The sequence below is a fragment of the Choristoneura fumiferana genome, chromosome 5 (assembly GCF_025370935.1).
Source record: "Choristoneura fumiferana chromosome 5, NRCan_CFum_1, whole genome shotgun sequence".
Classification (NCBI taxonomy): domain Eukaryota; kingdom Metazoa; phylum Arthropoda; class Insecta; order Lepidoptera; family Tortricidae; genus Choristoneura; species Choristoneura fumiferana.
This window is the reverse complement of record NC_133476.1, coordinates 713,374-735,897: the sequence shown is the minus strand read 5'-3', so window position 1 is coordinate 735,897 and position 22,524 is coordinate 713,374. Positions and strand designations below refer to the sequence as shown.

Sequence of the window (22,524 nt, the reverse complement as noted above, 5' to 3'; positions counted from 1 at the left end):
TGTCAATGCAGGTGACTGTACACAACTGTCACATTTTGACATAAAATTAAACGCATTTGATAGAAAACTACTCTTCATTACTGAGTTAAATAAACAAAATTACATCCCTGGACTATTAAATTGTGTTCGTGTCTGGTAAAATTTGCTGTCTTTTTATTTTTTTATAGTTCATTTAATTTTGGAACTGAATTTTAATATCTAATAAATAAATAAATAAATATCACGGGACAATTCACCTAGTCCCAAAGTACCTAAGCTTAGCAAAGCTTGTGTAATGGGTACTAAGCAACGGATAAATATAATTATAGATAGATACATACTTAAATACATATTAAACACCCAAGACCGAGAACAAACATTCGTATTTTTCATACAAATATCTGCCCCGACACGGGAATCGAACCCGGGACCTCAAGCTTCGTAGTCAGGTTCTCTAACCACTAGGCCATCTGGTCGTCTAAATAATGTGGAGTATTGTGGAGGCCGACAGTCAAGGCGCTCATTATGAATCCCATTTAAATAAAAGTGAGTGTTCATTTTCACTTAGCAGTTAATTATGGTAACAGTGAGTGAACAATGAGATCACATATTTGGGTTTATTGGTAAATAGAACACAGCTGTTCAAAATATCCAGTTCAAGTTTCAACTCAAGGACACAGTTTTCTTAGCTTCGTGTCTTAATATTTTAAATAAGAAAGTTCGTGTGTTCGTTACTCTGTCACGCTGCTGAAAGCAGATTTAAGTGAATCTTAGTAGCTACGTAAATAACTGGATCTCTACAATAAAAAATAGGTTATTTTATTGGGGATTAGGTTATGATTGGGATTACAGCCTGTGGCACCTACGTGTCGCAGTGATCAGTGCGTAAAAGTACAAAATAAGGCATCGCGGGGGCGGAGTGTGCGCGGGGCGGGTGACCGTGGTGATTGCTGTGCTGATTGACTAGCGTGCGCGACGCATATACTTCGAAATTAACTGTCAGCGCTGCACTTACGTACCACAAGTATACCTATAAAATCCCGTAATCTCGACCGCCAAATTTATAAACACGAAATCGTACAAGAGTGTTTTTCGAGCGACGTTGACGAATTCCCTTATGAAGTAAATAAAACTTTTGATTTCAATCCAACACACGAGTAACGGCTAAAAGATTCATAAAAAAAAAAAAAACAAAATTAGACTTGTTTTGTTTGAACATCTGCGCGGTGAAACATTCATCTGTTTATTAGTATGCTCAATCATTTATTTTTAAAAGGTATTTATAAGATGTCCTGTCTCTGCTGCTGTCGAAACTTCGGAGCGTTCCGGGAACTGTTTCTAATTAATATCTATTTCAAGATTAAATGGGAGGCGGTTCTACATCAACTAATTAATGATATTAAATGCTATTTTGTTTCAATTCTAAGAATTTTACGATCATGAATAAAACTGGTACAGGGATAGAGCGCGCAGAGCAGGGTTCCGTAATAAAATGTGGCAAATAATTATCAATAGGCTCAATATGGTACAATAGGATCAATAGGGGCTTTATAAGCCTACTTAAATGAGATAGTAATTCGTTTATTCTTTTGGCTGTAGCTATAATAATTAAGCTGGAAGTTTAAGATACACTAGAAAAAAAAACTAACCTTAAAATCCCCCCTGCATCATGCCCGGTTCAAAAGTCCCTATTACACTGGGTGCATTGCCCCTCTGTACCGCAATGGACACCTGTTGAACCAGCCACGACCCAGAACGGGGATCACAACCTTTGTACCTGACACGACGACCCAACTCTCTAAATAAATCCCGGACCTCCAAACACCAAGGCCTTTTAAGGGGCTCTTTCTAATTATTCTTTCACTTTTGCGGCGACACACAAAATCGTATATGTATTTTCATTTTTGTGTTTTTTTTTGGTTTTGTTATTTATTGATATTTTTAAATTTTGTTGTATTTGTGTGTCTTTGTTAATGTGAATAAATTACTTCTTTCTTTCTATCTTTCTATCTTTATTGGCGATAGTCTACTAGTATAGAAGGGGTATAGTGCCTAGAAGTTTTGAGCTAAGCTGCGGACGGAAGGATAGGTTCTGTTAATGCCATTTTAACTGCGGAACCCTAAAAAAAGCCGGCAGCCAGCAATCCGGATCTTTTTTGGAACGAAACGTCAGATCAAATTATAACAGTGTAACAGCGTGTCAGCAAAGGACCATGAAGGATAGAAACAAAGCGATCCTTTGACAGGTAACCCTGAAGGCAGCATAAATTAGCGACGGGGCTATAAGGCTGCGTTTACACCAGAGGTGTGCGAGGATGCGTTGCGAGAGATGTGTTCGTCATGAACCAATAGAAACGCTTCATTTACCTATCCTCGCTCAGCGCAGCTCCAGTGGAAACAGCTCAGCAGAGCGAGGATAGATAACGAAGCGTTTCTATTGATTCATGACAAACAGATTCCTCGCACATCTCTGGCACTCTGGTGGAACTGCAGCCTAAAGCACGGTGAGCAGCCAGTTATCGCATAACCATTCTACCGTAAACAATCTGGCCATTTGCTAGCGATAATTCTTAACTCAAATACATCAAACATAAGCTAAAAGGGTCACCATGTACAGTCGGGGAAACTAAATCGCGTGCCAGCAGGGCTACTACGAAACTCGAAGTTCGTATCGTACGTATCGCGAGAGGGACCGCACGACACGAACTTCGAGTTACGAGTTTCGTAGTAGCCTTGCTGCTGAGCGGGCTTTCTTATCTACAGTCATTCCAGGTAATTCCGATTCGAGTTTTGAAGCGACGAATGCGCCAATGTCGAGTTAGAAGAAGACACTACCCGTTTTAATTATATTTTGACAAGTTTGTGTGTTACTCTCGGCAGAACCCTGTTGCAGACAGCTTTTGCTACACTTGACAAAAAAAACTTTATGAGGACAGAGGATCCCTGCAGCAAGGCTCTACCGCGTTACGAACTTGACAAGGTAAAGGTATAGCAGTTATTCAATTTCATGATTGCTTTGGCTGATGTAGGAATGGAAATGACATTTCGGAGGGGACAGTGCAAATCCAGTTTTCTACAATACCTAAATACCCTATGCGCAGTAGTATTTCAAGGGATGGTTTTAAGTTCATATTTGTTTGTCAATTTTGGCGTAAAAATGGAGAATTCAGTCAGAGAAGACAGATACCCAAAATTTTCCAATGTGTTACACAGATTTTTGGAAAAATTGCGTTTCGCTCCGGGAATGCTGTCCTAGAAAGCTTGTTCCATATTTTTATCGTACGTGGGTGTAAGTAAGAGCTTATAAAATCAAATTAAAAAAAAAACTAGGTGTGCTTATAAAATCAAATTAAATTAAATTGCAAAAATTTAAAACTTTATGTGCATGACTTCTGTGCGTTATTTTTCCGAGTTTCTTGGCAGTTAGAATGCACAATATTTACCATTCAACATGGCTACTCGAACCTTGGGTAAAGTGCTTTAATTTGAATCCGAGCTGTTCAAACCGACCCAAGGATAGTCAATAGTTGATACAATTTGTAATATTTATCAATTGAGTTTTGGACAAAGTGGCGATGGCCGTGTATTGTTTGATGTGGGCGGCTATTCGTTGTGTACGCAGCTAATTTGAATAAGTATATTTGGCGTTACCGTAACATTCCTGGATGACCTTTCAATAAAAAATATTTAAAAACCAGTGAGTGTGCGAAGTTCTTAATCTGCAATGGGCCCGCGTGGGTACTACAGTAAGCTCTTTTATAGCAAAAGGAAGCCCTTGCCCATGTGTGGGTCGAGGCCCACGTCAAATGTCGATTATTAAAATTTGAAACTTAATGTCAGTTAGTAAAAGTTGACATTTGCTTTGACGTATGTCCTAAATTTAGGACGTTGGGCCTTAGGAGGATAGGGTGATGATATTGTAGCGACACCTAGCGCCATCTGGTTATCAGCTATGGAAACTACTACACCCTGCATTGCGCTATCGAAGTTTCGTATCTCGGACGCATAATACAATTTCTGATGCTGCCCTCGGATTATAGGTTGTTTTTCATGAGTTTATGTTTTAAATCATTTAATTAAATCATTGTCGATACATGGCTTCCACTATTTCTGACTTTTAAACTCTCGCTTTGTCGGTCCCTAATTGAATATTCCTCTCGTCCAGTCAAAGATTGACTGGTAGTGATCCCTGAAATGGATAAGTTCGTCTTTGTATGTACAGCCGCGGAATGAAAAGGTTGACCACCTTAAAGTATGTTTTTGCTTGCTCAGTATAAGTTGTCAGTATCTGCTTTACCGACCGAGCATGACATATATTCCGTCGTAATGTATCTGTAACACTGTTCAAAAAGGTAACATGTCATGTACTCATGTACTCGCAACGTGTAAATGAATGTATTTGAAAACTATGTATATCAATGCTTGACAATTGTGTGTTTCTTTTCTTTACTTTTGTACAATAAAGAGTTTACATTACAAAATATACAAGTATTGCTTGTATAAAGGTGTTTTACAGTGTGTTACCGCCAGCCAGAGTTTTAATAGTACATTGTGTCTTGAGGGCGGTAAATAAGGAATTACGAACGAGAGTCTATTAGAAGCCCGAAGTCGAAGACTGAGGGCTTTAATGAGTCGATGTTCGTAATTCTAGTACCGCCCGTGCGACATACAACGTTTTTCATCACATTTGCGAGTAAAATTTTATATTTGTAAAAGAAAAAATATAATTGTTCCAAATATTGGCGATACCTTTTGGCAGCGCCGCCCTCCCCCTCCCTCAGCATGTGCCTGAGCCGCGTGTGCATGTGGTCCTGCAGCAGCGCGCGCAGCACCATCAGTACGGGCATTTACTCATTTACCGACCTTGGGCTTCATGACAAGAAAATTTGTACGCGCAATGACTCATTTACCGACCACGGGTTTCATGACAAGCATATCATGGTCGAGGGTTTTATTTGGGGGGTTGCAATCAAGGTAGCCTTCATGTTTTGGCACTGTTTACGAGCAAGTGTGATGAAAATTATAATTACCAGCAATGTAGGTACAGCAAAGTAAATTGACAAGTAAGTGCAAATGACAGCCGACAGATACTTTGATTAGTACTTGTCAATTTACTTATAATTTCGTTGGAAAGTTAACAGTCTGAATTTTAGTTTATTAATTAAAGTATTAGTTAAGTTACAGAAATAAGTTACTTTAATCTTCCTTAAAAAAAGCCTTGCTGTCGGTAACACACCTTATAACCTAGATAGATTAATAACGTAGGTACTCATTTTTGGCTGACAGGATGTGATGTCACAGGGTTAACATATGTATATTCTGAACGTTATCATAGCTTTTTGTAGCACACCATTTGAATTACAAAGGCATGAACTTTCGACTCCCAACTCCAAGCATTGTGATTCAAATGACAAAAAGAATGTAAATTATCTGATATACCGGAATTGGAAATGTCTCTATCATCCGCTTTGAATAATGATATAGGTAGGTAATAAGTAAAATATTATCCTGCAGTTGAATTGACATTTCGGGAGTTTATTTAATTCCCATAGGAATTTACTAAAATTACTTCCTAGACCGAAAATACAAACTGAGACATGGATGCACAGAAAAACCAGAAACCAGCAGGATTCAGCAGCAGCAGGTTGCTGAGGACCTGGGTTCGATTCCCAGTGCTGGTCTCTTTTTCTGGTTTTTCCGTGCATCCATGTCTCAGTTTGTATTTTTGATATGGTTTCACGGGATACCCGTAAAAGTAACAAATTTGGAGTTGAAATAAAAAATACAAAAAGACTCCAAAAAACCAATCATTACTACCTAGATTTAATTAACGCTACATAAATATAAAACGTGAGGGTAACAACGCTACATGAAACGTGATAGTGAGAGTTGCGGGCAACCGGTGGATGCAAATGGCGAGTTCACTGTGGCGTTCTAAAGGGGAGGTCTTTGTTCAGCGCTTCCGGCTGATGATGATGATGACATACGAAATACCCGCGTCGAATTTCATGTCTCTAACCCTAGTTGAAATTTTGGTATTTTATGATTTTAGAGAAGCTCGATATTTCGGCACAGTTGCATGTGCCATGATCATGAGAGGACGACGATTATTTTATTCCCAACCTTGGGAACATCGGAATAAGAAGTAGCTTATGTAATATTCCAGACGTTCAGCAATCTACGTAATCAAATTTAATCCAAATCCGTCTAGTCCTTTTTGCGTGAAGAAGTAACACTCATGCACGCATAGTTATTCAGAAATTTTCGCATTTATAATATTAGTCATCATCATCATCATCATCAGCCTATAGCAGTCCACTGCTGGACATAGGCCCCCCAAAGAGCGCCCTGTCCTCGGCTAGACGCATCCAGCTTCTACCAGCAGCCTTTCACAGATCGTCACTCCACCTGGCCGGAGGGCGCCCTACACTACGTTTGCCAAGACGCGGTCTCAACTCAAGAACTCGTTTACTCCAGCGGCTGTCGGTTCTTCGACAGATATGACCAGCCCACTGCCACTTCAACTTGCTAATTCTCTGAGCTATGTCGATGACCTAATATAATAATAATAGTGAGTCTTATAATATTAGTGAGATTAGTATAATCACAGAATAAGTAAAGTACAGAAGTCTCACTGCCGTAGAAAAGTATAGGCATAAGAATCGTGCCTCTCTGTCCATCGCATAACTCGTATTCACTCGCACGCGGCACGTGTTAGTTGAACAACTTTTTTTTCTTAATGTTAGTGAATCAAACTAACATAATATTATAGGAATGTATATCCCGGAATCAAGAATTTCATCTAAGCATGCGTAAACTTCTTTAACACAAAGGGACTGCACATTTCTCCTTATATCGTGAAAGCGGGTCCTATAAAAGGGCATATAGGTCTGCTGCGGCATACGGCCAATAAACAAGCAATAACGGACGGACGGACGTTATTGTATTAATATGTAGGGAGGCGCGTGCGCCGGGCCCGAGCCGAATATATAACTCCTAGGCCCTAATATGGAGACTGGATTTGTGTATTGTGTGATGTGACAGACGATTGTGACTAAAACTAGTGAACATCAAATTACCGTGAGGCTCACTCATATTTGATGAAATGAACCCGGATAAATCACGTCTTAAATCGAGTTTAGCTCGACATGTTTCGGGCTGATTCGTAGAAGAAGGAAAATTCCTATTCCTAGAGTAAGGGTCACGAATTAGCCAGAAATGTCGAGCTAATCCCGATATAAGACGTGAGTTATCCGAGTTTATTTAATTAAATATTAAAGCTTGTTCTAAGGTGGGTAGGGTATTAACGTGGGTTGTGATACCTGAGACTGTTAGCGGTCTTATCGCTCGGAAGCGATCTCTTCGTTTCATTGTCAAAAAGTACTGAGTGCGCACCGAGTGTCCGCACATCTTTAAGTTATAGGAAAAAATATTACTCGTATTAGAAATCACGCATTCCAACTTTAAAAATCTTATGTAAAAACGGCTTTTACCCCCTCCCCTAAAATAAAGTATAGATTTTATAAACCCCCTCTTTATCATGAATATGCCCATAACCGGATCAACACGTTACGCCCAAGTTTACCCCATTCTCTTGCCATAGAATGCTGATCTGCGTTGTGTAAGTAATTGGATGCATAAAAACTAGAAAAATAACCGAACTGGTCCGAGCAACCTTCGGGAGCATCAATTAGTTCGCTGTTAAGCGGTGGAGCAAACCGCGACCGAACAAATCACAAATAGTCGAGTGAAAGACGGAGGGTTCCGTACATTTTTGTTGATATCAGAGTGAATTTTAGATTAGTCCACTCCTGACTAGTTTTTTTTTGTTAACATACAGTATATATTTATTTCTATCGTCATTTCGAGTTAAGTAAGTTTATAGAGAAACTTTATAGAGAACAACGAAATTAAAAATAATACGTTTTTAGGAAGGAAACTACCCCCCTTAGTTTTTAATAGTTTTTATTGTAAGTAATAGCAAAAGAAATACACATTATGTATGTTCTTGAGATACATGTGACAGACAGACAAACAGAGAGACAGTCGGAGCGTAACGGCATTATTGTTTAAAATGTTTGCAATGTTATCAGCTATTATTATTTGACTTCAGTACCGAACCTCAGGGGAATCCTAAAACAAGTGTTCGCAATGTATATTTTATACGCGGTACAGATCCAGTGAGCGTTTTGTTTTGTTGTTAAACAACGTAAGTGGAGACGGGGGCCTGAGAACGAACAGCAGAATCTTGTGACGGTGTTTAAAATTGCCTAAACATGGAATGCTTCAAATACCTACATTGTACTATGCGATTTAACTAGATTAGGAATTTAGGAGGGTGTTTTCTCAAATTTCAATTGCTAAAATATTATTTTCTTGAAATAAATACGATATATATGAGATACGAGCCTATCAGTCTCTCAAAGGGTCGGCAATGCTCCTGTGATACCCCTCGTCTTGCGGGCCATGGGCGACGGTGATTGCTTCCCACCAGGTGACCCGCATTCTCGTTGTCCCGTTCATATATTTAAAATAATGATGCTGATTTTTTAAAGATGTTTCTTATTTCAGGTCAAGATGATAGAGATATGAGCGACGTGAAAAATCTTCAGATCGTAATATTTTTTTCGTGGAGTAATGGATTCTGAGCAATAATTTGACACGTCAGAGGGCACGTTTCGGATAAAAACCTACTGATTTGATTATGTAATAGGTAATACATTACGTGCTAATATTATCCTACTAATATTATAAATGTGCATGTTTGTGAAGATGTTTGGCTGTTTCAAGGTTTGGATGTTTGGATGCTTGTTACTCAATCACGTCTAAACCGCTGAACCGATTTAGATGAAATTCGGTATACAGATAGTTTGAGTCCCCGGGAAGGACATTGGATAGTTTTTGTCTCGGAAAATTGCATAGTTCCCGCGGGACAGCGATAAACGAACACTACGCGGAAGGAATCGCGGGCAACAGCTAGTTTATCATATAAGGGAAAATCGTATTATTTAGTAAAACGAAAACTCTCAAAGAACTCATCAAAAGCGACAAGGGATATTTTTTATTCCTAGACACTTTTGAACATTTCAATAAAGGATATTACTACTGACTCAAAACATCTTTGTCTTTATTTTTGACGACCAGATGGCCTAGTGGTTAGAGAACCTGACTACGAAGCTTGAGGTCCCGGGTTCGATTCCCGTGTCGGGGCAGATTTTTGTATGAAAAATACGAATGTTTGCTCTCGGGTCTTGGGTGTTTAATATGTATTTAAGTATGTATCTATATCTATATAATTATATTTATCCGTTGCTTAGTACCCATAACACAAGCTTTGCTAAGTTTACTTTGGGACTAGGTCAATTGGTGTGAATTGTCTCGTGATATTTATTTATTGGTATTTTATTTATTTATTTTTGATGTGTGTATGTTTATGAGAGCCCTTACTTAAGTACCCTTAAGGGTTGTGGTAGCAATAAAAAACACGCAAGTAAATATTGTTAAGAATTTGTTTAACGATTCTCTGCCTAAAAGAAGAAGCTGCAAATATCCCTTGCGAGTGCAACATTGAATCAACAAATCTATTTCCAGTATCGCTAAAACGCTAAACGTTAAAACACCAAGAGCCAACGGCAAGTAGCCAATGAATGGCACGCCATTTTATAAAGTGAAAACGTATAATTTGCCAGCGCCGTCCGACGCGACGGTCGTACAATGAGCGTCATTAGTCATTACAGCTAACTGGCCCTATACTACTTCGTATCTTGCCGTCCCGTTGACGCTTATATTATTTAATACGGGAGTGAGAGGGACGGTACGATACGAACATCGATTTACGAATTTCGTTGTAGCCCCCCCTGGTGTGCCAGCAGGGCTACTCCGAAACTCGAAACTCGAAGTTCGTGTCGTGCGGTCCCTCTGACACTTATACTATTTAATACGAGAGCGAGAGGGACCGCACGACACGAACTTCGAGTTTCGGAGTAGCCCTGCAGTTTTGCCTGCATCCGATTCTGACTTTGTTATCATTGCTAATAGGCAGAGTTGGGTGTTGGTGTTAATGTTACTGAAACAATTTCTTATCTAGTTAATTATTTAGAATAGACACATTCCCAATTTATTTATTCGACGATAAAGGCAATCGTAAATAATGTGTTGTCAGTTGTTTTCACTTCACAGTTATTATATTTAAATAAATTATCTGAATGAAAATAACACACCTGGCATGACTGTGTACTACTAACTAACATTCACCTTTATGCCCAACTAATTTATCAAGATAAAGAGACTAAACTACTAATATAAATATAAAACCCATCTAGATAAATTAAAATAAATTAAAAATAACAAATAAAGGATTATTCAGTTATTTCCAATAACGAATAATTTATGTATCTTCCCGGTTATTCGTAAGTAAATCAATTTTACCCAACTCTACAATAGTAAATTAAAAATGCGAAAATATATCTGTCTGTCTTTGCTTTTTCACACTTAAACCGCTGAACCGATTTAGATTAAACTCGGATCGATGATAACTAGAAACCCTGGAAAGACAACCCCATTAAATTGCATAGTTCTTCCCAGACGAACTCGCGGGCAACCGCTAGTGTCAAATATTCAAAACAATGTTCGAAGGGACCATGCAAAACAAACGTGATATATAGGCATAAATAAGAATAACGAGCATAGGTAAATACTAAGTATTATTGTATTGTGGTTTGGATACGATAAGTAATACTTTTCCCTGTAAGTACCTACTTGTTTGTTCGGTGTATGTCCTGTTGACAACATGCTATATTATTCGGTATAACAGCCAATAATCAGGCCGCTTCCAACCGAAGCGACTGGAGGTCTATGGGGGAGGCCTTGGTCCAACATTACCACCATACCACCACCACACCACCCCATTACCACCTATAGGGGTATTTGAAGTTGTCCTGGACACATGAAATTTAAAGCTAGCTATTATAGCACAATCAGTACGAAAAGCGTGATAATCTTACACTCACAAACACCCACACGCACGCGCACTGACGCACGCACGCGCGCACACACACACTACTCACACAATACTCTCGGTGCGCGAGTCCGAGTCGCAGGTTTTTAAATTATGATTATTTAGTCCTTAATCCTATCCGATATGAGAACGGTGGATTACCTACAACTGCTTGTTGTTCATATTTTTATCGCAAAATTCCCTTATCTTGCCTTGCATATTATTATGAACTTTGTTACGTTATGTTACTATCGTTCAGTGGCTTGGTTCATTAATACAGCGAAATCCGAGCAAGTGAACGTGTCTTTTATAAAGTTGGTGTATTTTATTTATGCAGTTGTATTAATAAGTGTGGATTAACGTTGTCCACAGTTTTCAAGAGCCTGGTGTTTAAAATAAAATAGTCCGATTAAATCAAGTGTATATCGTGTTTTAGTGAACAATTTTACAGCACAATGTTTAAATCAGTGAACCAAATTCAAAATGAAATGAAATTGCTACAGATCAACACCATAGGTTTGCCGCCAATGCCAATGTTTTGGGAAGACGAACCGGAGTTATGGTTCGCTCTGTTAGAAGCCCGGTTCAGGTTAGGACACATCGCTCAGGACCAGTCCGCGACGAGATTCGATTATACATTGGCCCACCTCGATAGCAAAAGCGCGGCTATGGTCAAGGATCTGATAGTAAAACCTGACACGGGCTGTTGTTTTCTATCCGAAAATCACTATGAAGCATTAAAAAGGGGATTGATTCAGAAAGCTAATTTGAGAAAACAGAAGAGCTAAGGGCATGGATATTGTTACTACATAACAGTGGCGCCAACTTGGCGCGAACAACGCGATTCCGACCGGACTGCTTACATTTTTCACGTGAAGCCAGTGATTTTAAATATGGAAAAGTTGTGTATTCGAACATCGAGGAGTTGCATCCGACCATAGACATAATATTTAACTCACGCGTGTACCCTCTCCCGGTTGTCTAGCGAAAATATTTTCTCCACGCTACAGCTATTAAATTGTGACAATGTTATATTTTAAATGTAAACGTGTACAAATAAAAAAAATGGCTTCACGTCTGTTCAGTTTAATTAAAAAACTGTACTTGTATTATCGAAAACACAAACTGAAATATAGATGCATAGAAAAACCAGAAAAATAAGACCAGCGCTGGGAGTCGAACCCAGGTCCTCGGCATTCCGTGCCACGTGCTATACCACTACACAACCACTGGACTGGACTGGCGCTGGTCTTATTTTTCTGGTTTTTCTATGCATCTATATTTCAGTTTGTATTTTCGATATGGGTTTTACGGGATGACAGTAAAAGTAACAAAAAATTTGGAATTGAAATACAAAAAGATTAAAAAAAAACCAATCTTAATGTACTTCTATTGTCATCCAAACTACATATTCATAGCAAAATTCAAGTCAATCCGATCATTAGAAGTGGGTGAAATTCGATTCACAAAATGACACGAACATACATTGCAAACTAAATAAAGGCTTGTACAATAAACCCAGTCATAGCAAAACTGAATGCAACACATTAGAAAACTGTTGTGAAAGTTTCTACGAACCAACAATACCAGAATTACGGTGCAAACATCTCATTACAACCTGAAGCGCCACATCACATATAATTTAGACGCATTTGCCAAAATTATGATAATATATGGTTTACTTGTACCATAACGACAAAACGACTACGTCGCTCGGTACCAAAATGCTATAAGTGCTTATATGCCGTTTTTGATTGTAAACTGTAGTTGGATGGACATAAGAGCCATTGTGACATGTATATACGTATATATGTATGTATAATTTTGTTATCTGTTACAAAGGGAATTAGAACATGAGAACTAACGGTAAACCGAACTGTATGGAATGGTAGCACTGCCAAATTGTGTATTATTATTGTGTTTTGCGATTATTTAAACAAGATTTCATTGAAATAAAAAGTTGTAAAAATAAAAATTAAGTACATTTTTAATACAAGCTTTTTTGCTGACTGTGACTGTACTTTTTGTTTACTTGTATTGTCATCTAAACTACATTTCCTTACATAATTTCAAGTTGATGCCATTAACCGTTGAAGAGTTCCGTCCTGCGGAGACGATCCTGGCCGGACTACCAGGATTTCACTACCAGATTATTGTATAGTCACCAGATTTACATAAGAATGCCAAATTTCAAGTCAATCCCACCATTGGAAGTGTGTCAAATTTAACTTGCAAGATTTGACCCGTACATACAAAGGTAAATATATGCATTCATATTAACATATATGGGAAGTTAAATAAAAGCTTGTAAAATGTGTTTCTTTTGACTTATGACTCACACCATTATCAATAACAACAAAAAAATGTTCAGAATCAATAACATTGTTTACAAAGACTTTGACTAGGTTCGATACCCGCTTATGTATGAAATAAAAAAAAACATTTGAATGCCATTTTTATTACATCTAAAATCGACAGATTTTGCTATCTCTTAAAGTTTCTGACTTCTCCCTACTAATACTGACCCGTTTGGATTGATCACCCTGTATAGGGAGGTGCATTTTTTCATTCTGTATTTTAGTCTTTTGCTTTATATATTTTCTTTCATGCCAGGGGGTGCAAGTCCACCCCATTGTACCCCCATCCCGGCACCCATGGCTAATACGATCCGAATTTTCACGAATTCAGATCGTTGTAGTGCGTAACCGCTCTAACTCATCATCTCGATTGATATATATACTGTCTCGCTTTATGTACTGTTGGGTTGGGTCTCAGAATAAGAAATTGAGGCTGTAGTACTCTGTGCGAATTGGAACTTCACATACCAATAAATTGCTTCGCAGGTGTATGTAGGATGCCTCGCGTTATATTGACAGTAAATAAATATAAGTTTTTGGTAAAAATATCATTTTTAATACAAGCTTTTTTTGCTGACTGTACTTTTTTTGACTATACTTGCACTGTCATCCAAACTACATTTGCATACCAAATTTCAAGTCGATGCCATTAACCGTTGAAGAGTTCCGTCCTGCGGAGACGATCCTGGCCGGACTACCAGGATGTCAATACCAGATTATTGTATTGTCACGCAATTTACATAATTATGCCAAATTTCAAGATAATTCGACCAGTAGAAGTGGGTCAAATTTTACTTGCAAGATTTGACCCGCACATAATGTATGTATAACTAAGCATGGAGAATTGTCTATGGTGTATTCAGTACCTTGTTTGTTACTCAGCGACCACGCGAATGTCCCAAATAACAAGGATAATAGGATAATAATGAGTATAATGGCGATAGCACGTGCTAGTATTAAGTGCAGTTTCATGGCAGCTATTTAAGAGCACGTTCGCAGTTGATTGGTGAAGGGAGTTTATTGGGCTAGGTTAATCTGTTGCGTAATATTACAAGTAACTAGTCTATGCCCGCCGGTTCGCCTGCTCCAAAGATTAGATCTGGCAGCTTAATAGAAATTTCGGAATTTTACTAAATTTCCATATTAATAAATAATACTTGGATGAAGGCGTTTTTATTTTGTTAAATCTTTTTTTTTGGAGAAGTTACATATTTAAATAAGCTTTAACCTCTTCACCGCCACAGTCATAGAGTCGTGACAGCGAATGGAATGCCTCACACGCCACGGTCACAACATTCAACTCGAACTAATCTATTGAATCAGGCGTTACTTTGCGGAGGTCCATATCAATGAACTAAAAGAATTTCCTTGCTCACCCGCGACCTTACGATAGCTAAGCTTATGCAAAATATGCGTGTTCATGCAGTTCCTCCACCTCCACACTGTAAGAACACACACAAATCACACAAACCCATCTATCACCACCACCAAACTACACTGACGCGTTTCGAACTCAACCAGAGCTCATCTTCAGTGTGACACAACCGTACACCATGCTACCATGTTGGGTAAGGTACCAAGGGGGGGGGGGGAATCAAGTTGATTTGTCGCTGGTTTTTCTGTGGCGTCCAAAGCTAGTTTTAAGGCGGAGAAGAGGTTAAAAGTGAAACGTAAACTAAATAAAGAGAAAAATAATAAAACTTGTTTGCGATCGACCTAGATTTGGACTATACGAGTAGTCCTTTAGTTTACAAATGCAACACTATACCGCTGTACCATCACGCTGATGAGTGATAACAGAGCTATCGCAATTACCGATCTTGTTGCGTGAGAAAATTACACAAAAAAACATTATAACTCGAATAAGACCAAACTAGATCGTTGTTTGCCCCTGAAATATCCTTGCAAATTAGCAAATTTCCTTGAAATCGTTAGATCCATACACGCACAGTGAAATGGATTTAACTTCCGTCAGCATTGTTGACATCGGGGTCTAAGAAAAGGTTTTATACTTCCTTTAAATTTAAAGGCTTGCAACAGACTATTGACTCTCCTTAGCTTATGGTAAAGACCTGTAAAGACGGGATCCATATTGAAAGTCAGAGTATTGTTTGTCAGAACTCTTTCTCTTCTGAACCCATTAATTTTTCAGAATTGTTATAAAATTAACCTAACCTTACAGTTTTCTATAGGGTGACAATTTAAATAAGTTTTTGGTAAAAAAATATTTTTATTAGGTACAAGCTTTTTTAGCTGATTGTACTTTTTATTGACTTTACTTATATTGACATCCAAACTACATTTGCGTACTAAATTTCAAGTCGATGCCATTAACCGTCGAAGAGATGTAAATGATCATACGTCCTTGCTAATTGTTACACATTAGATGGAACTTATTTCGAAAATACAAACTGAAATATAGATGCACAGAAAAACCAGAAAAATAAGACCAGCGCTGGGAATCGAACCCAGGTCCTCGGCATCCCGTGCCGCGTGCTATACCGCTACACCACCGCTGGACAACGGTAGAGACACGAATTTCTCCTATGCACCACATATCTCCGCCTGTTTTGTTTCTTATTTAGTCACTTAAGCAGCGACACTAGCGACATGTATGCTGTAGCCCTCATCGAGAAACTTTCAGCACTCCATTGGAACTAACCGCTCGCCCGGACAAGAGATATCGTTAGTAAGCAATCAAATTAAAATTGGTTTTAGGAATCTTTTTGTATTTTTTATTTTTTGGGACTTATTTTTCAAAAGTATTTTTCAATAAAAAAACACGTCAAGATCGCTTACCTTCTTTCTATTGCTAATAAAAAAACGAAGTGTAGAGACTGGAAACAATTCCCAGAGCTGACGGCAGACCTCCAGTAATGGAGAGCCATAAGAAGATATGCACCGGGTATAGACGGTATTGGACTGACCTGAGCATACAGGTTAGCTGCACGTCGTGCTGGTACCTCGCCAGCGCGGGCGCGCCCTCGACGCGCACGGCGTTCACTTTGTCGCGCAGCGCGCCGCCCGCCCGCCCGCCCCGCCCGCACCGCCCGGCCCGCCGCACCGCTCGCGCAGGATCGACATTATGTTCGGCTGACGGAGGAACGCCACCACCTGGAAGACAGTGCGCGGTAAAGGAGACGGCAGGACCATTTTCTCAAAAATGATTGTAAAAGTTGACATTATTCTTTAGATATTAGAAGGTGAAGTGCATAGTTTATGGTCAGCGAAAAATTAAAAAGTTAAAAAGATTGCAGGCGAACTAGCTCGACAATAATGAATTAACGCGCCTGCAATCAGTCACATTTTTTTTTTTAGTTAAAAAGGCCATGGAAATGGCACAAGTCGTTTACAGCCAAGTCTAATAGCCGGTATCAGATATTTTGTTGGAACTTCGGACTTTTTCTATTGGGTCTGAAAAAGCTTGTGGTGTTTTCGGTGGAAAAATACACCTGCAGTATATTTTTAATGAAAAAAGGCGAGAAAGCATAAGAAAAATATTGGAATAAAATTAAATTTTACAATATATTTTGAGAAAAAGTTTATTCTATTTCAGAATTATTCACCATTTTTGAGAAAAGCTTTATATTAGTCTCTGCTGGAATAGCAATTGCTGGCTTCGTATTAGTTAAACGGACTCGCAAGCTCGTCCGTTTAATACTCATACTCAGCCAGCAATTGCCTACTTCCAGGCGGCCACGACAATAATCTACTATTATAGGCCAAGAACAAGGATGATGCGAATCTCTTACAGGTCACAGCTCATTAGAGCCACCCGGCACCCGACCAGCACCGCCTCGACTTTCGGCGTCCACTCGTTGTCGACAGGTGGTCCACTGGTAGACAACGAGTGGACCTCGCGTGGTCCACGAGTTGCCTATGGCGGCGAGCAACGGGCTGTCTCCGAGTGGTCCACTCGCCGTCCGCACGTGGCCTCGCGAGTGAGGCGATCCGGTGACGCTACGGAGTTAATGTACTGAGCGCATGCCCATACAAATACATATGAGGAATACTAACCGCTCGAGGCGCGGCGGTGCTGGTCGGGTGCCGGGTGGCTGTAATGAGCTGTGACCTGTAGTCTGCGTTTCAAGTTTCAACCAGAATTATGCGAGGATATAAATATGTTCTCTTTGAACCAATAGAAATGAAGCGTTTACGTTTACGTTTACCTTTCCTCGTTCCCTATGAGCACATAACTCGTTCCGCTCAGCTGTTTCCGCCAGAGATGTACAGTCAAGGGCAAAGTTATCGACACGGCCAAAGTTAAGTATATAAAGGTAAGTTACCTTGTCGTTGTAGGCGACGGGTATCTCGTGGTGCGTCCGCGCATGTGCGTCGCCGGCTGACAGCGGCGGCCGCGGCGGCGGCGTCGGCGCCTGCGCACACAAGACGTTATTTTACTAAAAGTACATATATACAATAAGGGTTTTTGTGACTGGGGGGTTACTACGAAAATCTAAAATCGAAGCTCGTATCGTACCGTCCCTCTCACTCTCGTTTTAAATAATATAAGCGTCAGCGGGACGGCAAGATACACGAGGTTCAAATTTTGCGCTTCTAGGCTTCAGGCTAGTTGGCGCTAGCATCGTGAAGTCAGTTCGGCAACTTTGAAATTTATCACGTTTGTGGTTAATTTACTAACTACTAACAGCCTTATTCATAAAAAAAAATAATTGAGGTTTGATCGGTCTGTTACTTAGCAGACTGATTAAGCTTGTTAGACGGTTGTCAAGAAGTATGATTCATAAACGCTTGCTAGCAGTCTGCTAGTTGTTGAGCTGCTGATAGACGGATTAGACGCGTTATGTTGGCAATCTTGACAAATCAAAGACAAAAAATGGCCTCATCGATAATTAAAAAAAAAATTGACAGCAGTGACAGCAAATTAGCAGGAAAAAAAAAGATGTTTGTTTTCCCGCCATTTCCGATCCGCATGTTTATGTTGTACCTAAGTGCAAAAAGCCGTAATTATGTTAATCATCCTAATTTCATTTTTTTTCATATTTATTGTTAGTAAAGTAGCAGTAATAAATACCTAATTAAGAGGATTTTTAAATAAAAATTCCTGAAAATAAATTTTCCTGGTTTTTTTTTAATCACTAAAAATATCTTCGGTATGGTTTTTGGCTCTTGTCAAAGTCAGCTGTTCAAACTTGTGGCGGCCATTTTGTGACTTAGCAGGGAGATAAAGGAGGGTCTACGGTCCTCTAACTTTAGCAGAGCCTTGATCGACTGATTAGCGCTAACAGACGTTTATGAATCATGTTTTTTAGCATCGGGCCTTCAAGGAGGCTCTAACTTTTTATGAATAAGGCTGTAAATATTTAAATGTAAATAAAAACAAAAATAGGCTGGAAATAAAAAAAAATTGGCCACATGAAATACATTGAGATTGAATTACATTACATGGAGTCTTTTTAAATATTCTGTATTTGGAACATGCTTTATCTTACATAATCTGCCAGATATAAAACTCAAAAACGGTTAACTAATAATTCGAAAAAAATAAACTAAAAATCACTATGTAATGCAAATAGGTGGACAAAACGCGATATTTATATTTTTATCATCCGACACGTTCAACAATGTTTTTCAATTATTTTCTTTTTTAGTTATTTTAATAATAACATTCACAGAAATATCATTTATAAATATACTAGTCAAAAAGAAAATAAGGGCCATTTGAGTTTTATCGGTAAAATGAAAAAAAAAATTCGTTTTCATCTGAATACCTTAAATTGAATGAAAAGTACTTTATTTTGTGTTTCGTTGTATGTATTAATAAAACCATTTTTAGACGAAGAATTTTATAAAAAAATATTTTTGTTATTATTTAGGCTCTTATTTTTTTTTGGGCAGTTTAGAATTACATATTAGACATAGATAGATATAAAGTAAAACGTCGTGCTTTACATGAAAATACAGTGATGCTTCAAGTTCGTGTCCTAAATGCCCAGTTCACTTGGATTTTATAAAAGATAACACTAAAAACACAGGGATCAACCAAAAAATCTGTAAGAACATAGCCCAAACTAAAGAAAAACACAAGTCAATGAAAAACAAAAGAACAACCAAACAACGAGCGTGCAAATATATACAACTAAAAACAAAAGACGGGATCCAGGCTTTCACCGATAATATTTTTCCCCAAATGATTGATTTCTCGACTCTTTCATATGGACGTCATTGACGAACGATTTTTTTTCTGAATTTGTTCAGGATATATTTCAAGGCTATCCTGTAGAACCCTATAGGTTCGGTTAGGTTAGTTTTATAACAATCCTGAAGTATAGTCGACCAAGAAAGTGGTTTACCACCTTAAGGTTTAATGTCATTTGTAGCGCTTAAAACGTCAAAGCCTATTTTCACTCACAAGTCAATATGACAATAAGCCTTATTGTTTTTATATCCGAAGTAGGAACTGTCATTAAAATTGGTGAAGCACTTTCTTGGTCGACCATATGAAACAGTTGGGTAATGTACTAAATCACTTGAGAAAAATACTTTTAGTAAAAAATTTGAGAACGACGATAGACAAATCCAACAACTGAAGAGACGAACGTGCAAAGATCGCAGGAAACATCGCCAGAATAACACGTATCACGCTAGGAATAGGGGTGAGATTTCAACGTACCAAAGTCGGTCCGACTCCAGTGCAAAGGTATTTTATGTCAAGCTTCAAACAAGAATAGGCTGATAAATACACATGACATTTGGAACAGAACTGCTTCATGACCTTTCAAATAGGTATACCGTTGTTGTGTAACGGTTTGAAAATGAACTCGTAAAGGGTTCGAAACGCGTTAGTATTTTGATTCTGTGTGACATATCTATCGACATAGGAAGTAAGGAAGCAGAGGTTACAAGCAGACTTACTTGTCGTAAGTATACAGTCGAGTTCATAAACTTGTGAGCAAACTATAACAATAGAGTCGTGTTCAGATAATTTGATAAAATTTTTGCTCACAAGTTTATTAACTCGACTGTACATATGGTAAAATAGTTACAATTGTTGTAGCTCCTTTAAACAACTTTCAACTTTCTTTTTTTTTCTTTTCAAACAACGTCTTTGAAAGGTCATTTGCAATCAATGAGGGCTATCGCGTATGAATTCGCCACTAGAGGCGCTAGTGTAGCGTGAGGTCTCCGAAATGTCAAATCTCATAGTTTTTGGGTGAGCTACGCGGTATATTTATAATTAGAATAATTTTGTAAATATTTTGCAATATCTGAAATTAATTATGGCAAATATTCGTTCCGGACAATGAATGTCTGTGTTTTGAGACAGTTTTGTCTTTCGGAAACCTTTTTCCTCCCTTTTTTCCGAACAAAACGGGACTATGCAACACTGTGGCATGCTCGATATTTTTATGGTGCGGTTTTAAGGTGTATTAAATATGATTTTAATCTAAACTTTGTCTTTACGCCCGTAATAACTTTGAAAGCCATACTTAAAAACCTCACGCAACAGTGCGCCATCTAGTGAAACAAAAAACGATAGCCCTCATTCTGCTCATACAAGTTTGTTAAATGATTTATTTACAAGACAGAAAGCAACCATATGAAAGTTCAAATCGGTGACATCACTATCGACAACTGTGGCCTGGCTTCTGAAGAAATTAACTTAAATTTTCACTTCCTAAATATTTATTTCATAAATATAGTCTCAATTTAAGTACAGGCTCCATCTCTTGGATTTATCCTGTTTTATAATAGTCAACTGTCTCAGCTTGTAAGTCAGTTGCAACTAGCGCCATCTATTGGTCTACTTTAGAATTAAAAATTAGTTCGTAGCAGTATGAACCTTGAAGCAATGTCCATAAAGTTCACTCAGAAAAATTAATGATATTAAGTTACATTTTAATTTAATATAGTGACGATATGTCACATAGTAACGAGAAATCGGGTTTGGCTTCAGCGCCAGCTTAATTTTTTTTCTGTGCAAAGTCTCATCTCAATACAAATTTCAAAGATTAAACTGTCAAAATGGCAGTCCGTAAGCGCTGTTTACATTATTCCAGTAAAATCATTTCACTAGTATGACACTCCGGTGCTCGATCGATCGTTACTAACTTTTTACGAGTAATACCTATAGCGGCGCCGCAATTTCTTGCTACTGGATGTATTTTACTGTAATAATACCCGGTTGAGCCCTGAATAGGAGCAAATTATTAAAATATAGATCGTACCTAGTCGTCAAATAAACGACATTAAATTAGTCTTTTATTTCTATTACCATTTAAAGTTTATTTTAGGAAGCAATGTAAAGCTAAATGTTTGATGTTTGTAGCGTGACAGGCGATGCCGATTTGGGCTTTGGGATGGCGTACATTAATAACACTATTTAATTTGCATGAAAAAGGGAAAATTTAAAGACTCCATTATTTTTAAAAGTCGTCGAACTACTGACGTTCAGTCGGACGAGTACGATCTATGTTTTAGTTATTTGCTCGTGTAGGCCACAGCCGGTATAAACAGGGTGTTATTCTTCAGAAGGCAGGCCCCAGCCTACACCCTACAGGCTACAGGCTACAGGCCGGCACCTGTTCTGCGAGCAGCGGTCGTCGTCGCGGCGGCAGCAGCGGCGAGAAGGGGCCCGCGCTGGCCGCGCGCGGCAGCCGCGGGTCCATGAACGACGTGCGCCGCATCACGTGGTCCACGAAGAAGCGCTAACACACAACACTTGTCAGCCTACAGCCGCAGCCGCCGGAATGGCCAAGCAACGAGTTTGTCCCCTCCAGCACAAGAGGATGTAGCCAGAAAAGGACTAATGCACAGTGTTTTTTTTTCGTTAACTTTCAATCGCGTTCCCGTTCAAAGGTTAACTGGAAGAGATCCCCAGTGGCGGACTAACAGTGGTGTAGATGGGCTCCGAATGTCCACAAATTCTCCTGATCGAGCCCTGGACATGGCTAAAATATGTTTAATACTTACATCAACTTTTAAGACGGGGGAAGGTACTCATTTAGCTTTGCCGCCCTGAGCGCAAAACGAACATAGTCCGCCACTGGAGATCCCTTTAAGGGATAAGTTATCCTTTGTACATTTCTTTCTCTTGTTAACTGTTAATTCCATGTGTTTTATGTACAAACAGCTAAACAATACAATACAACTTCGATAGCTGGCTCAGATAACTAGTAGAAACTACCTGATAATAAAATCGAGTAATTTTTTTTGTACTTATTAATGTAA

At 38.7% G+C, this 22,524-nt stretch overlaps 1 protein-coding gene across 1 annotated transcript in view; it reads right to left on the bottom strand.

Annotated features, from left to right (window-relative positions):
• The window catches only part of LOC141427878 (uncharacterized), a 167,437-nt gene that overhangs the window by 96,110 nt on the left and 48,803 nt on the right, over positions 1–22,524 (bottom strand). The window contains 5 exon segments of the mRNA XM_074087468.1: positions 16,260–16,378; positions 16,381–16,446; positions 17,619–17,708; positions 19,967–20,008; positions 21,876–22,001. Of these exon segments, the coding sequence (XP_073943569.1) occupies positions 16,260–16,378; positions 16,381–16,446; positions 17,619–17,708; positions 19,967–20,008; positions 21,876–22,001 (443 nt within the window).